Raw genomic sequence first — 14,684 nt, forward strand, 5'->3', positions numbered from 1 at the left:
GAAGGATCCTATTATTTATCACGCTTCTCTTCCTCACTTTTACCTTTCTTGTTTTATTTTTCCATATGTACTTATTAAAATCTCTAATTTCTACCCAAATTTTCCTGTTTGTTCAGAGATTCCTAACTCTGACATTTGCCAACTTTGTCATTTTTATTAATTCATCATGTTCTTGTCTGTTATGTAGTGCTGAGAAATTATTTTGCATATATGTCACCATGACATATTTCAGATCATCAAACAAATTTTAATATTAGTCAAAGATAAGCTGAATAAATACAAAATGCAGTTTTTAATTCATTCAATTATTTCAGTCATTCAACGGAGAAAAAGACGTAATCTGAACCTGCCTGGACCTGTGTGAAAAAGAGATTTCCTTCCTAAATCTAATAACTGGCAGTAAGAACTACAATACAAGCATTTGCATTGACTGGGGAGGAGTCTTTCACATCATTGTGGAGGAATTTTGGCTCACTGTTCTTTGCAGAATAGTTTTAATTCAGCCACAGTGGAGGATTTTCACGTATGAATGGCCTGTTTAAGGTCAAGCCAAAACATCTCAGGTGAATTTCTTTTTTGAGGTATTCAGAGGTAGACTTGCTGGTGTTTCCCATCATTCCTTTGCTGAATAATCCGAGTGCCAATCATCAAGAAATTTTTTATCTAATGTGAAAATGCCCCTCTCCCATGGATGCCATTTTTCCTCATTTCTGCTCATTCTCTTACTGTTGAATCATGAATTCTGACCTCAACTGATGCTCTTCTGGAATAGTTTTGGTTGACCGGCCTCTCCTGGGAAGGTTCACCACTGTCCCAAGTTTTCACCATTTGTGGATAATTACTCTCACTGTGGTTCACCAGGCTGGGTTCACTCAAGGCCTTAGAAATGGCTTTGTAACCCTTTCTAGACTAATGATGTTTCTCAGCTGTTCTTGAGTTATTTTAGATCGTTTGGACGATGTGTTGAGGGATTTCTTAATTCAATAGGCTTTGACGTAATCAGGTGTGAGTTGTGATGGGGGTAACTTTTTAAAATTTACATCATTAAAAAAAACGCACTTTATATTTTCTCACCTTATCTTAGTCCTTAGTCCTTATCTTTTTTCATCATCTGAAATTAGTATTCAGTCTTCTTTCCTTCGCATCTTCCATACATCTCACCTCCTGCAGTTTCACTGGCCAGTCTTTAGTGTGCTCATAAACCCTTTACTTCAACTACCTTTATAATTAATACCCTTTGAACCATGTGACTTCAATTTTAGAAACAGATTCATATTTCATAAATCTCCCCGAACTCACTGATGCAGAACCTTTCTGCTTAATTTAAATACTGGCTTCTAGTGGTTTGCGTAGTGCCTCTACATGAATGAACACATGTAAGCTGCAACCCAGGCTTCATTTGGGACGCACGCAGCGACCGACTGTACACCAGCAGCCGCTGATGCTGGAGTCACCTGTGTTATGCTGACTTCCTGTCCCCTGGCCGCTGGTCTGTCTGGCGCTGATAACTACTTCATGGACATCCACCCTTCTGCCTTAAATCCTTGTGTCTAATTCACTCTCTCTCTCTCCCAATTGTCAGCTTTGTTTTACAAACAGAGCAGTGATATTGTCTCTCAGAGGCACACCTCTCTCTGCCCTAGCCGGCTGTCAGGCTAGATCTGAGCCAGTGTGCATACAAGGTACAGCGGTGAGCATGCATATTTAGTGCACAAACACACACGCCTGCATCAATACAACAATTCACATGCGGACACACGCATGAGCACGAACACATTTAAAGCAGGCACAGCACATGCCAACGCTCTAGCTGACCTCGCCTTGACCCGACGCAAGACAACTCACTGGCACCCTCGCAGCTAATAGAGCTCGACAGGTGAGTGTATTTGACAGTTTGTGCGCGCACATGTGCTTAGACTCACTCTGATACATATTTAATATGAGGCTGCAGCGTAGTGAGTGAAACTAGGACACGAAGGAGGCCAAAATATATCCTGGCTAAATGTGAGTGTTTCTCTCCGAGCAGTAGATGATGTGCATACTTATTCATTAGCTTTTTTTTTTCTTTTTTTAAAAAAACTTTTTAACCATTTTCCTCTCCTTTCACTCGCTTATCATTCAGCCCCAGGGCTCATTTTAGACGTATGTCTATTAGCCACACACAGACAGATGCGCACATGCGCTGACAAAAGGGAGGCAAACAAACACAAGACCACCTCAGCCATTTGAGGACACTTTCTGTTTAATGTTATTTATAAACAGCTTTTGAGTCTGGCATTGTTTGATAACCACATACAAAACATTTGGGTTGCACAAAGGAAGAGAGTAAAGGAAAAGAGTTTAGAGATAGAGCTGTGTGTGTGTGTGTGTGTGTGTGTGTGTGAGAGAGTGTGTGTGTGTGTGTGTGTGTGTGTGTGTGTGTTGGGAGTAGCAAGGAAAGGAGCAGAGAAGGAGGAGAGGGAAAAGAGAATAGACAGACAGACAAGGAGAGAGAAAGGATGCAAGTTCTGGAGGGGTGAGGAGAAGGGGAGGGGAGGGGAGGGGAGGGGAGGGAGAAAAGGGGATGAATAGGAAAGCAGGAGGAGCGGTAAGGGGAGGGGTTGGTGGGTGGAGCAGTGCAGTGTACCATTTATCTTCAGTGAGTCAGCGAAAACAAAACAGGAAAGAAAAAAAAGACTGAAAGGGAAAATGATATAATGATAAAAATCATATTTAAAAAATAATAATAAAAGTTCCAGCCTCAAGCTCCCTGTTTTTAGTCTCTCTCTTTTTTTTTTTTGAGGGAACTACTGAGACACATCAGAGAATCAGTTTATCCACTTTTTTTTCTCTTTTTTTTAAATATGTATATAAAAGTCATCCTCACAGGAATAAACAGACACAATTTACATCACCTCTGGGTTAACAGCAGCACAAACAAGTTCACCAGTAGGGATTTCTAAATCCTACATGTCAGGAGAATGACTCAAGTGACAGGCTTCCCGACATCTAGATAGAGAGACATGAAAAGGCGGGGCTCAGCGGGAAACACACCCAAGCAGGGTACAAATGCGAGCCCTGCTCATGAATTCCCATCAAAACCAGGTATTTTTAGGATGCCAGCAAAACTAAACTCATTATTCTTTGTGCTTTTTGTTAGCGTGTCAATTATTGAGCTTGTTTTTTTTAAGCTTATAGTTCATCTTTTGCGTAAAAGGGTATTTTTCTTTTTCAAAATAAGATTCATAACTTTGTAATTGTAAAAGAAACAAAGAGATCTTTAGCATTACTGGCTTGCCAAGGTACCCGGGTGGCCCATGAGTATCTGTACAGGTTTTGTCATTGAGCACTTTGGCTGAGTGACTGAGTCAAAGTCTCGGCATTATCTGTGGTGCTCTGTTTGTGATTCGAAAACCCTGGACTCATGGGGAGTTTATAGTGGGACAGGAAGGCTGTGAAGGTGATAGATTGGGCTATTTTGGGAGGGTTAGAGGGTGTGTGCTTGAACCTCTCAAAGGGCGCCATGTCACACAGTTCTTTCTGTGCTTTTTTTAATTTCTTGAAGAGGAGTCCCGAGCCAACAAAAGGCCAATGGGATTCTCTCTCCTCGAACGTAGCAGCATTAAAATCCAAGTCTCCAGTCAGGGCTTGCACATCGATGAGTCCGTCTGTTTCAGAGCACACTAAACAAAGAAAGAAAACCAGGAGTTTGTCAGTCGTCCGGTGATCATCACAGATTTTGAGCTACTTCTCTGCTCTCCTTTTGATGAACGATTGGATCTTTGCAGAAGATGTCGTGACTTGTGGTGATCATCATCTGATTGAAAGCTTCCGAAGAATATTTGGATTGGATCATCTCTCTTTAGAAGATGTATTTATAGCCTCTGTGGTATGAAAGAGGAAAGTGCATATCTGTTTCTTGGAATTGTGAGTCTGGCTCAGGCCTCAGCTTTTCCTTGACCTGCATAAGCTGAGCCTCTGTTTTGTAGCCACAGAGGTCAAAGGCTGAATGAAATTCCAAAGTTTTGCCCATATTGGAAACTGGCTCTCGATAGGCACTCTTGCTTTCTAACTTCATTCTACCCGCATGGCTTTAGCGTTTTTTAATTATTTTTTTAGAGGACACACACACACACACACATATACATACAAACATTAATACAAAAAAATCATAATTTTTTTCAGTCACTCGTTCCCATTCATTTACACTGACTGTGACCAGCTGGCTCCTCGAACGATTGGTTAGTTCTGAATGGCTTTTTGAAGTTTCGATGTGAGGGCACGGACAAATTATAGTTTTCAACAGTTTGAAGACCTGAATGGCGAATAGTTGAGTGACAATTTCTGTGGTACTTTCAGAATTTAGACTAAAAAGTTAAAAGTTAAGCATACAGATTCACATTAAACTTTTCCTGATACGTGAAAGAAAACCACTTTATTTGCAGGTATATAATGGTTATAGCTATTACTGCTAAAACATTTCACAATGACTCATTTTCCTGCCACTTGGGTAAGCGGTATTTTCTTTCTTGATCTTAAGGTGTTGCTGAGTGAGTACGGTGACAGCTACAAATGAGTATGTCTTCCTCTCGGCTTGACTGACAGATGGAGGTTGCGGTTGAGAGCGCTATCGTGTCACGGGGGCTAAACGCAGAGACCGAGCCATGAACTGTTTTGATACTTACTGTGTGTTCCTGTTGCTGAATTATTGGCTTGTTATTTTATGTGGCTGTACATAAATTCAGTGAAGCAGTTGATGCCAGAGACACAAAAGTTTTCCTGTTGTTTCCCTTGGTGACATCATCAAAGCAAATGGGCAAAATAGTTTTCCCTGACTAACATGTATTGATTATGACTCAGAATGACCCCTGCATTAATACCACAGGGATTTTCAGTGATGTCCTTTGTACACAGTCATTTACACACACATTTATGTGCACATGCCTCATTTAAAGAGCCAGAACAAGGTGGTTCAGGAGAATGAATCATATGGTTGCATCACCAGCACAACAGTGTCCGTTTCCTGTCTCAACGTAGGATCACAAAGTAGAGTGACAGCAGCAGAGCTGATGACAAACACGAAACTAAACCAGCATGATGTGACTCTGCTTTGTTATTAGCTCTCTGGACCCCAATTGGTGGGCCAACGGAAGTTCTGGGGATGCACTTGTTCTTCCTCCTTGTTGTGGCAGACAGGTCATATTTATCACCATCTGGAGTGTAGTCTTTTTCACCCCCCTCCTGAAGTACCTGCACCTCATTGAGCCCCCCTTTTGCCTTGCGGCCTCGGCGAGTGCAGTTTCGGCGGCCTCCTTTAGGTGGCCGTGGTAGGGGTGAGGGTGAAGGCAAGCTGTACTGGTCCCCGTGGGGCAAGTATGGCCGCTGATGGTGGTTGTGATGGTTTCTGTGACGATTCAGGTGGTTTAAAGACTCCCCGTGCTCAGTCTCTCTACCTGGGGCGCCATGCGCATGACTCTCGCCTGATATGCAACTGGGCAGCTCCTCTTTCTTGAGCGTTTTCAGGTCCCTCCCCGCCAGCTCAGGTGGCGAAACACACATCAGAGAGGAGGTGGAGCCTCTGAACCTCCGCAGCCAATCCCAAAGTGACAGGGCCTTGCAGTCGCACTCCCAGGGGTTGTCGTTGAGTCGCAGGTACTCCAGGGCCGGCAGAAGAGTCAGGGTGGCACCAGACAGCTCAGTGAGGGAGTTATTAAACAGGTACAAAGTAGTGAGACGCCGAAGGTCATGGAAGGCCTGACGATCAACCCACTGGATTCGATTCTGGTGGAGAAGGAGCCGGTCTAAGACTCCTAGACCTCGAAAAGTGTTCTGGCGAAGACTCCATAGACGATTGCCATGTAGGAAGAGATGACTGAGGTTCAGAAGGTCGATGAACAAATCATCCTCTAGGAATTCTAACTGGTTATCCTGCCAGGATGTAGGAATAAAAAGGAAAGATAAAAAGAGAAGCTTAAAATGGGTTGCAAGACATCAAGCATAGTTTTTATTACTTGAGTATGAGTAATCCATTGCATTTGCATTTTTCTGTTTGTTTTAGAATCATACAAGATACAGATAATATGTTCATTTTAATCATTAAATAAACTATACATGTGTTTGGTGTGTGTGTGTGTGTGTGTGTGTGTGTGTGTGTGTGTGTGTGTGTGTGTTATAGAGAACACATGCATAAACTAACTGAACTGGGTGGTTGGCCGGATGTCTAATTTGCACTGGCTAAATAAAGTGGATTAAGGGGCTCAAAAGTGGACCCTTTGAATTAAAAACTATGTTTTGAGTTTTTTTACTAAGTTTGGAGATTACTATATGAAATAAATAATAAGGGGTAATCTACTCTCATTCTACCAACTGATTTCTCTCTATTTTTTTCCGTAAATTGGTTCCATAAATTTTCAGTTCAGTGAAAAAAGAAAAGAAAAACTTTTTCATTTATTAAAATAATAACTGAATAAATACCCAATTAGCCATAATTCAAATTGCATCAGTTACAGCACTTAAAAGCTACAAACAGTAAGTACTGTAAGAAAGTAAGAAAAAAGGCTATGAGCTGTTAACTCTCAATATAACAAAAACATAAATCAAATAAAACATATCCATTAAGGAGAAAAACACTCACACACACAGTCAGCTGTCACACAGTCAGCTGTGTAATTTCAGCTTCAAAAAAATTGCCCATAGTAACAATGATTTTCTCTCTGTCAACACTGAGAATGCAGCTCATGATCTGATGAGGCTTTTATCATGAATCTATTCCCTTTGTGAAAGTAAAGCGTGTTGTAGGAACACTTTTAGTGCCGATAAACTGTCCTTTTGAAAATATGATTTGAAAACAGAATTTTCTTACCCCTTCATATAATGTTGTGAATTCTACTTTTATTTGGCCCAATATGGTATATAAGTTTTCTCCAGAGCAGTGTAAAAATCTAAACAGACTCTTTATTTGAACACAAATAGGTAAAAAACAGTCTCTTTCATGTCTAAACCTGTTAGACTGCTATAGCTCACTGACAACATCTAGCAAGCAAGTCAAAACTACTAGACATCTAACATTTACACTTAACAGACCCAAAGATATTTGATAAATGGGCTGGCACTTACATAGCGCTTTTGTATTCAATTCAAGCACTCAAAGAACTTTCTTACTACAAGCTTCATTCAATCATCCACACGACACTGAAGTCCTCTTTTTCTATCCAAACCACTTTTAACCTTTACTGTTCACATACTCACACTCTGCATCGCGGGCCACTGAGGGTTCAGCATCTTGCTCAAAGATACTTTGCAGTAAATGCACCACTATCATTCACTGCCAATCTTAGCAATTTTTCCATCGTGATATAAATAGATCATCCTTCTCTCTTCATAAACCTACTATGTAATTAATGAAATCATATATTCAGGCATGGATTTGGATTACATAGTTCTCTTGCAGGGGTTAGCCACAGAAGTTGTACTATAGGTGTATTGTTGTTTCAGGAAAGCTCGTGGTATTTTCATTACACTCAGTTATTTGATCAGGGACCAATTCATGGGGCGTAAGTGCTGAACCAACTTGATTGACAGATTACACCATAATGCGATTGTGGTGGCAGATGCAGTGCACAATAGAGATAAAAGGCAGCTGTTATCCGTGTACCTGTAGATAGAGATACTGGAGATTATGTAAGCCTGAAAAGATCCCAGGAGGGAGGGTGATCAGGCCACAGTGGTATAGATGAAGGGCATGTAGCCGACCAAGGCCCAGGAAGGTGTCCGAGGCAATGGCCTTCAGGTGCCGGTTGTCCCCAAGATCAAGCTCCTCTAGGCGGTCAAAGCCATGGAAGGTGGATGGTTGTATATAGGAGATGTTGTTGGAGTAAAGCCACAGCATAGTGGTAGTGGGCGAGAAATGCCCTCGAAGTAGCCGCTGGATCTTGTTGTTTTGCAAGAAAACGCGCTCGCTCTGAGCGGGGATGCCCTCAGGCACAGCATGGAAGTTGTGGGCCTGGCAGGAGACAGTGCTAGGTGAAGTGTAGCAGATACAGTGGCGAGGGCAGGGTGAAGAGAGATCCAGGCCCCACAACACCAACAGTAGCTCCACCCCACCGTAACCTGAGAGGGGAGGAGGAGAGGAGGATGGGGATGAAAAAAAAGAGAAGGATGGAAAGAGAGAGAGAGAGAGAAGCTTTATTAATTGAATTCATACGGCAGAGATTCTGTTGTCAGACGCATCTTGAATGAAACACTCATTGCTCTCAGTTTACCAGGGCAACAATAGGCATGGTTCAGTGCAGACGAATTACAACGCTGACACAAATCTCTCTCTCTCTCTCTCACACACACACACACACACACACACACACACACACACTTGTGTATGGTTGTGTGAGCTCATTCTTCCTACATATTTTTCAACTGTTTGCTCTCAAACCTTTTCTACACCCACTGCTACCTTCACAATAAACACAATAAACTAGTTCAAACCCCCAATTTTAAAGTCATGGGATCATTTGCTACCGAAGCCTCAGAAAGGCTCTGTATACAATGTGCAAAACATGGAAAAATACTGCTCAGGTGTGCAAGCATTTTGTTAAGAGGGGAGAGTGTGTGGTGTTTTTTATCATGCGCTAGTATTGCTGTCAGTGAGGTAAATACATATATATTTTTCTCTTCCTTCCACTAATCTTGACAATATGGCACACATACACACACACACACACAGCATCCCATCATGCAGTGTTATATCCTTTGGTTATCCTCTAAAGGCGACACAAAATCGATGTTTCTGCTGCTTACAAGTGAACACACACCACACCTGTAATACGTTCCCACAATAAAGGAAACCAAGAAAGGAGGATATTGGGAGAGGGAGGAGGTGGAGGATGAATAGGGGAATCATCTGCAGTGTGGCTGTGAAGTGGATATTACTTTTTGTTTTCAGATTCCCTTCATCTCACTCACATTTATTTGACTTTTTTCCCTGCTCTGGATCATTCTAGTGTTTGATGTGTTTGTAAGGCTGGGGAGACAAAAATGAAGTCAAGCAGAAAGAGATGAGGGTGCAGATCTTGGGAATAACTGCTAAATGAAGAGAACGATGACCTGTGTGTAACTTTTGGTGTGTCGGTGTATATGTTTGCCTTTCAATGTCAATTTTATTTATATAGCATAACTTTAGAACCACAGTCTGTTTAAGGCACTTCAGATTGAAGACCCTACAATATTATAATTATTATTATTACATTTAAATTTGATTTATTTGATTTAGACAAGTCATATACAATACAGATAAAGATGACACAAGCAAGTAAGATTCCTTTTATTTGAAATGAAATGTGTGTGTGTGCATAACTTGTGTTTTTGCACCAGCTTAAGAGCTAAGAGGGGTATTGAAATTAAACCAATAAAGAAAGAAAGAAAGAAAGAAAGAAAGAAAATTCATAATAAATAGATTAAATAGTTAAACGAATGGTTCCTATAATATTAGAAAGAAACTCCAACAGTCACATGACCCCTTAATAGCAAGCATGTGGTGACAATGGGAAGTAAACACACTTTTTTTAACAAGAAGAAACCTCAGACAGGAAAAGGCTCAGGGAGGAGCAGCCATCAGCCAACCAGAATCTACTCGGTTTTGTTTTTTTCCCATTACAATTGAGCATCATCTAATTTGCATGTGGTCGTTATAACAACGTGGCCAAAAGTTCGGTGACGTCATTTGTATGCGACACAAAGACAACGCATCAACGTCGAGGTGACGGTATACCTGCTATAGTGAGTTTAATTTCTTGCGGTTCTGAGTTTTTGAAATCTGTTTTTACTTCATGTCTTTCTAACTGATAGTTTGCAATACTGTGCTCTCTTTGTTCTGTGATTTATTGCATTTCGGTTCATAACCTGTATATTATTTCTAGTATTAGTTGTACAAGTTGTAATAATCATCTTTCCTGTGTTTCTGCCTCATCTCTTCTTTTTCCAAATTTAGGCCTGTTTGTGTTTCCTTGTCTCGTGCATCTTGTTAAGTTTTTGTATATGTGACAATAAAAACAATAAAAATCCAATGAACAATATTTAATAATATAGAGGGGGAGCAAATTAAGAATGGAATAGAAAGAAAATAACACAAAGACAATCACACCAAAATAGAAACATGTTTTTGTGTTAGCAGGCCCATAACCAGGGTTTAGAGATTAATGAGGTCCTGTCCTGTTTCTTATAAAGCACCTTTTTACTCTACCTGAGCACTCAAAGCAATTTATGCAGTATGCCACATTCACCCATTCACTTATCCCATTTTTTTATACTTAGGTGCTTTCTATCAGTCACACACATTCACTCTCCAATGGATGCATCAAAAGGCAATTTAGGGTTAGTATCTTGCCCAGGAAAATTTGGGATGCAGATTGGAGCAACTAGGGAATGAATCACCAACCACCGTCTCTACCTCTGATGCTACAGCCACCCCTGATGTGTTAATATACAACCAGAAACTCGCTAAGATTTTCTTTGTAAAGCTTTCTTTATATACCTGTTTTGAAATTACTGAATATATCCTATATTTAAACCACACAATTATCATTTCTCACAAGTCATGCTTCCACCTTAACCCCCTAAATACAACCCAATGACAGGGAAATTAGAATTCCTGTCTTTTCAAAGTAAAAGCCATCTAGAGTGTCACACATTGATTCGTGCCAATTTTTACTGTCTTATTTTGAAAAAAGTTTCAGGCTCAGTACTCAGTGATCTAATAGCTATTAACTGGCATGTGTGAGTGATATGGACAGATGTGATGGACAGATGTCATCCTGACCAGGACATCGCTGCTCTGTAAAGAACAACATGTTCTAAAATGTAAGCAGAGGATAGCAGAGTTTTATCCACACACTGCACGATTCTGTATTACTCTAAGCGGGACTGCAGCATTCTGTCCTGCTGTAACATAATGTGTGTTTGTCACTATATCTAAATTCCTTGTAATAGTTCATAAAGCTCTCAGTGGTTTGTACTTCCTAATTACATCTCTTACTTGCTCACTGTCTGTAACCCAGTGAATGCTCTGAGGTCATCATATGCAAACAGTAGTTGCCTCAAAGCCCTTAATGTTTTAAGGTAAAGACCCTATAATAAAACAAAGAAAACAGAGAAAACCCCCAAAATCACATGAATCCCTTTGAGCAAAAGCTTTGGCGACAGTGGAAAGGAAAATATTCCTTTTAACAGGAAGAAACCTCCAGCAGAACCAGGCTCAGGGAGGGGTGGCTATATGCTACAAGCTACCCTGTTGATTTTAAACTCATTTTCATTAATATACATTATAGTTAACAAAAGTATTTAGGATTAAGTTTAGAGTTTTTATTAATTTTACAAATTATTTAGATAATTTCAGTTCATATCTTAAAGGTAAATTACGCGGAACCTACAAATACGCTAATAAACAAAGACTACGACAAACAACACAATCTAAAAGATTGAACCAGCCACTGCCTGCATTTTAAAACTGACCTCACAGCTGGTAACAACTAAATAAGAAACACATTTGAATACAATTCTGTAAAAATAGAAAAGTTAAAGGTTATCTTGCAGCGTCTCTCTGTCATTTACCATTCATACGTTTCCAGCTCAGTCTGCAGCTCTTTACATCTTCAGCTCTTCTCTTCTTCTTATGGTCTGAAACTCATATCATTCTGCTGCTCTGCTCAGGGTTTCACTCGTTATTTGTTCGGATAAATTCTCCACACTGGACTCTCTACTCAGTTCAGATATTGCTCCCTTGCTTTTTTGCACAGGTATGGACTAGTGTCTGGGTTCCACTCTGCCACAACTCTATAGTCCAACCGCGATGCTACAGTATGTTAATGCTAACAGATGGCTAATGTGGCTATTTTATGGATGTATTTTATCTATTTGTGAAGTTTTTTTTGCCCTGTTTTTGGTAACACTTTATAACATGACCTGCGAATGAGAGGCAAGCACCCTGTACTTACATGCATTCTGCGGGCAACTAGTCAGGTTTTTGCAGGAAACAATAAAATAATTTCACTGTTAGACCGCAAGTACCCTGTAATTACATGTAATTTCATGTAACAAGTTTTGTACTAAGGTTGGGTGATATGTAAAAATTTCTTTTTTTCGATTGCCTGCTTCTATTAGCTTCATCATTATTAGCAAACTTACTCATGGGCAAATAAATAAATAAATCGGCCTTGTAAAAACGATCGCCGATAGGGGATAGTCGATATATCCGTCCAATCGCCCAACCCTGCTTTGTACTGGAAACAATGAAATACTAACATAAAATTTAATTAAGTAATTTTAAGGGGTTATTTCATGGTAAATATCAGTAAGTACAAGGTACGTACTTAAGGGTGTACAGTATACTTGATTAATTGTTTCTTGCAAAAACCACACGTGCTGCCTGCAAATTGCACGTAAGTACAGGGTACTTGCACCTTAGTCACTCCATAACACTACACGCACCCCAGAAAGTATACTTACAGTGTACTTGTTTCATTGTTTCCTGCAAAAACCTGACTTGTTGCCCGCAAATTACATCCAAGTACAGGGTACTTGTAGTGTACTTGTTACATGAAATTACACGTAATTACAGGGTACTTGCAGTCTAACAGTGTAATTATTTCAATGTTTCTTGCAAAAATCTTTTAGTCTTACTTATAGCAGATATTTGGGTTTTTGGGTTTTAATCTTTTATGTTAAGCACATTTGAGATTGCACATGACAAAATCCTGGTTTTCTGGATTGATTACTTATAAAAGTAATCAGATATGTCACACAATCTGGCTAAACCAATTGTATACAGACACACACACTTTTAATGTCTTTATTGCACACACTAAGTAAAAAGTTGCGTTTCCCACCAACCAGTAAGAAAGTGCAGACTATGTCGGTCAAGACTTTTTATGCCTTTATTTATAGGGAAGGAAATCTCTACAACCCACACATCCAATCTCATCTCCCCAGGAACACAGTGGTTCATTTATTTTTTTCCTGCCTTAACTGTGATCAATTGCTTAGTGTGTTCACAAAAAAAGGCATGGCAAGCACAGCAGCTTGTTTCCTTTAAGTTTAATCAGCTTGTTTTTTTAGATAAAGATCAGATCACATTAGTTCACTTTTATAAAAACCTGAAACTCCAAGGCTTCACAAACTTTTTCTTGCAGAAGTATGTGACATTTCTTCTGAAGGATATATTGAGAGCGCTGTCTGCTCTGTTGGACAAGTCTGACCTTTTTGTCAAAAAAAAAAAGTTGGCACACAGCCTCCGTTATCACAGCATCCCATCTTCTGTCTTCTCTCATAACAACAACAAATCAATGCTGTATACTTTAATATTGTATGATATAATGAATATTAATAAATATGGATGGTTAAGCAACAACTACTTAATTATTTGTGGATTTGTCCATGTTTTTACTATTTATCTGGAAATAAAAATACATAATTTATTAAGAATTGAAAGAAAATTATGATGCGTGATTTGAAAAGTTAAACATGTTTTCTAAGTCATTAGATGCGTGGCAACCTTTAGCAGAAATTAAAGTAGCACCCCCCACCCCAACCCCAGGTAGTGAGTCCACCTGTATGTGCTGGTTCATGCATGTGACTGTTGGCTCTCTCCGAGAAGGAAGGAAAGTAAGAATGAAAGGAAAACATTTTTAGAGTATTTCATTCATGTTATTTTATGTATATTTATGTTATTTTATTGTTTATTTTATTCCAGCTCAGTGTGAGAATTTTTATTGCTGTTTTGCTCTGCATCGTGACTGACCACGTTCAACACACGAGAGGGGAGCGCAGAGCAGAGGAAGACACACGGAGAAAGAGAATCTGACAAAGAGCAACAAAACAGCAGTAGAGATCTTTATCACAGCGGTGGCCCCGACACAAGTTGCCTTAAAGCGCAGCACAGCCATTCAGTGCAATTCAAGAGTTTGGATTTTCTCACTGCAGAATAAAAGGGAAATGTTTCAGTTTGTTTCAGTTTGAGATGGTCTCTGGTCTCGTGCAACATCAGGTAGACCTCAATGTCATTTAACAGTTTTATGTTTATGTTTTATAAATTTTCATATTGAGAATCATAACTAACTTACTAGCAGTTTTTCTTGTCAGTCACTGTCAGTCAAGTATCTATACAACTAATGAATCACAGCACAAGCAAAACTTCTCTTCTTCTGTGATCACTATATAGCCATATAGCATTGTTCCCAAACTTAAATCAATATCCAACTTACATGGTATTTTTTCAGATCAAATATGTGCAACTGCCAATGACTGCAAAACACTGGCAGTGGAAATGTGCTAAAGTGAGATGAAGCAGATATGAAAGGGGTTTTTTTGCCACTGAGGTAAGGTATAATAGTAATGCAGTAAAAGAAGCAACTCATTTTAAAATGTGTTGTTATGCAGCAAATAAGTAAGCCATCGTAAACTAGCCGTTGCTGTTTGTTACTGTGTTGCGGTGCTTTTTGCAGCACCAACAAATAAGATCATAGCTTGGTTTGTGAGCTGTACTAATGTATCTAAATTTGAATATATACATTGCACTGACAGACCCACTCTAGGGTTGAATAATAAATATAAAAACTGATCAATTTTACATTAAATATTAATGTTAGAGTTCCCTTCACATGTGCAGCCCCCAGCTTCCCTAGTTGTCCTTGTCTGTCTCGTTTTTCCCTGTCCTCTTT

The 14,684-nt window shown here is 39.6% G+C and overlaps 1 protein-coding gene across 1 annotated transcript in view; it reads right to left on the minus strand.

Moving 5' to 3' along the window:
• Positions 1–2,224: 2,224 nt before the first annotated feature.
• rtn4rl1a (reticulon 4 receptor-like 1a) overlaps positions 2,225–14,684 on the minus strand; it is a 108,791-nt gene continuing 96,331 nt past the window's right edge. The window contains exons 2-3 of the mRNA XM_084940447.1: positions 7,634–8,088; positions 2,225–5,907 (exon numbers count right to left, since the gene is read on the minus strand). Coding sequence (XP_084796573.1) covers positions 5,008–5,907; positions 7,634–8,088 — 1,355 coding nt within the window. The 3' untranslated portion in view covers positions 2,225–5,007. The remainder of the gene's footprint in view (positions 5,908–7,633; positions 8,089–14,684) is intronic.

The sequence above is a fragment of the Perissodus microlepis genome, chromosome 10, assembly GCF_051167445.1.
Source record: "Perissodus microlepis isolate ML-2025 ecotype Zambia chromosome 10, ASM5116744v1, whole genome shotgun sequence".
NCBI lineage: Eukaryota > Metazoa > Chordata > Actinopteri > Cichliformes > Cichlidae > Perissodus > Perissodus microlepis.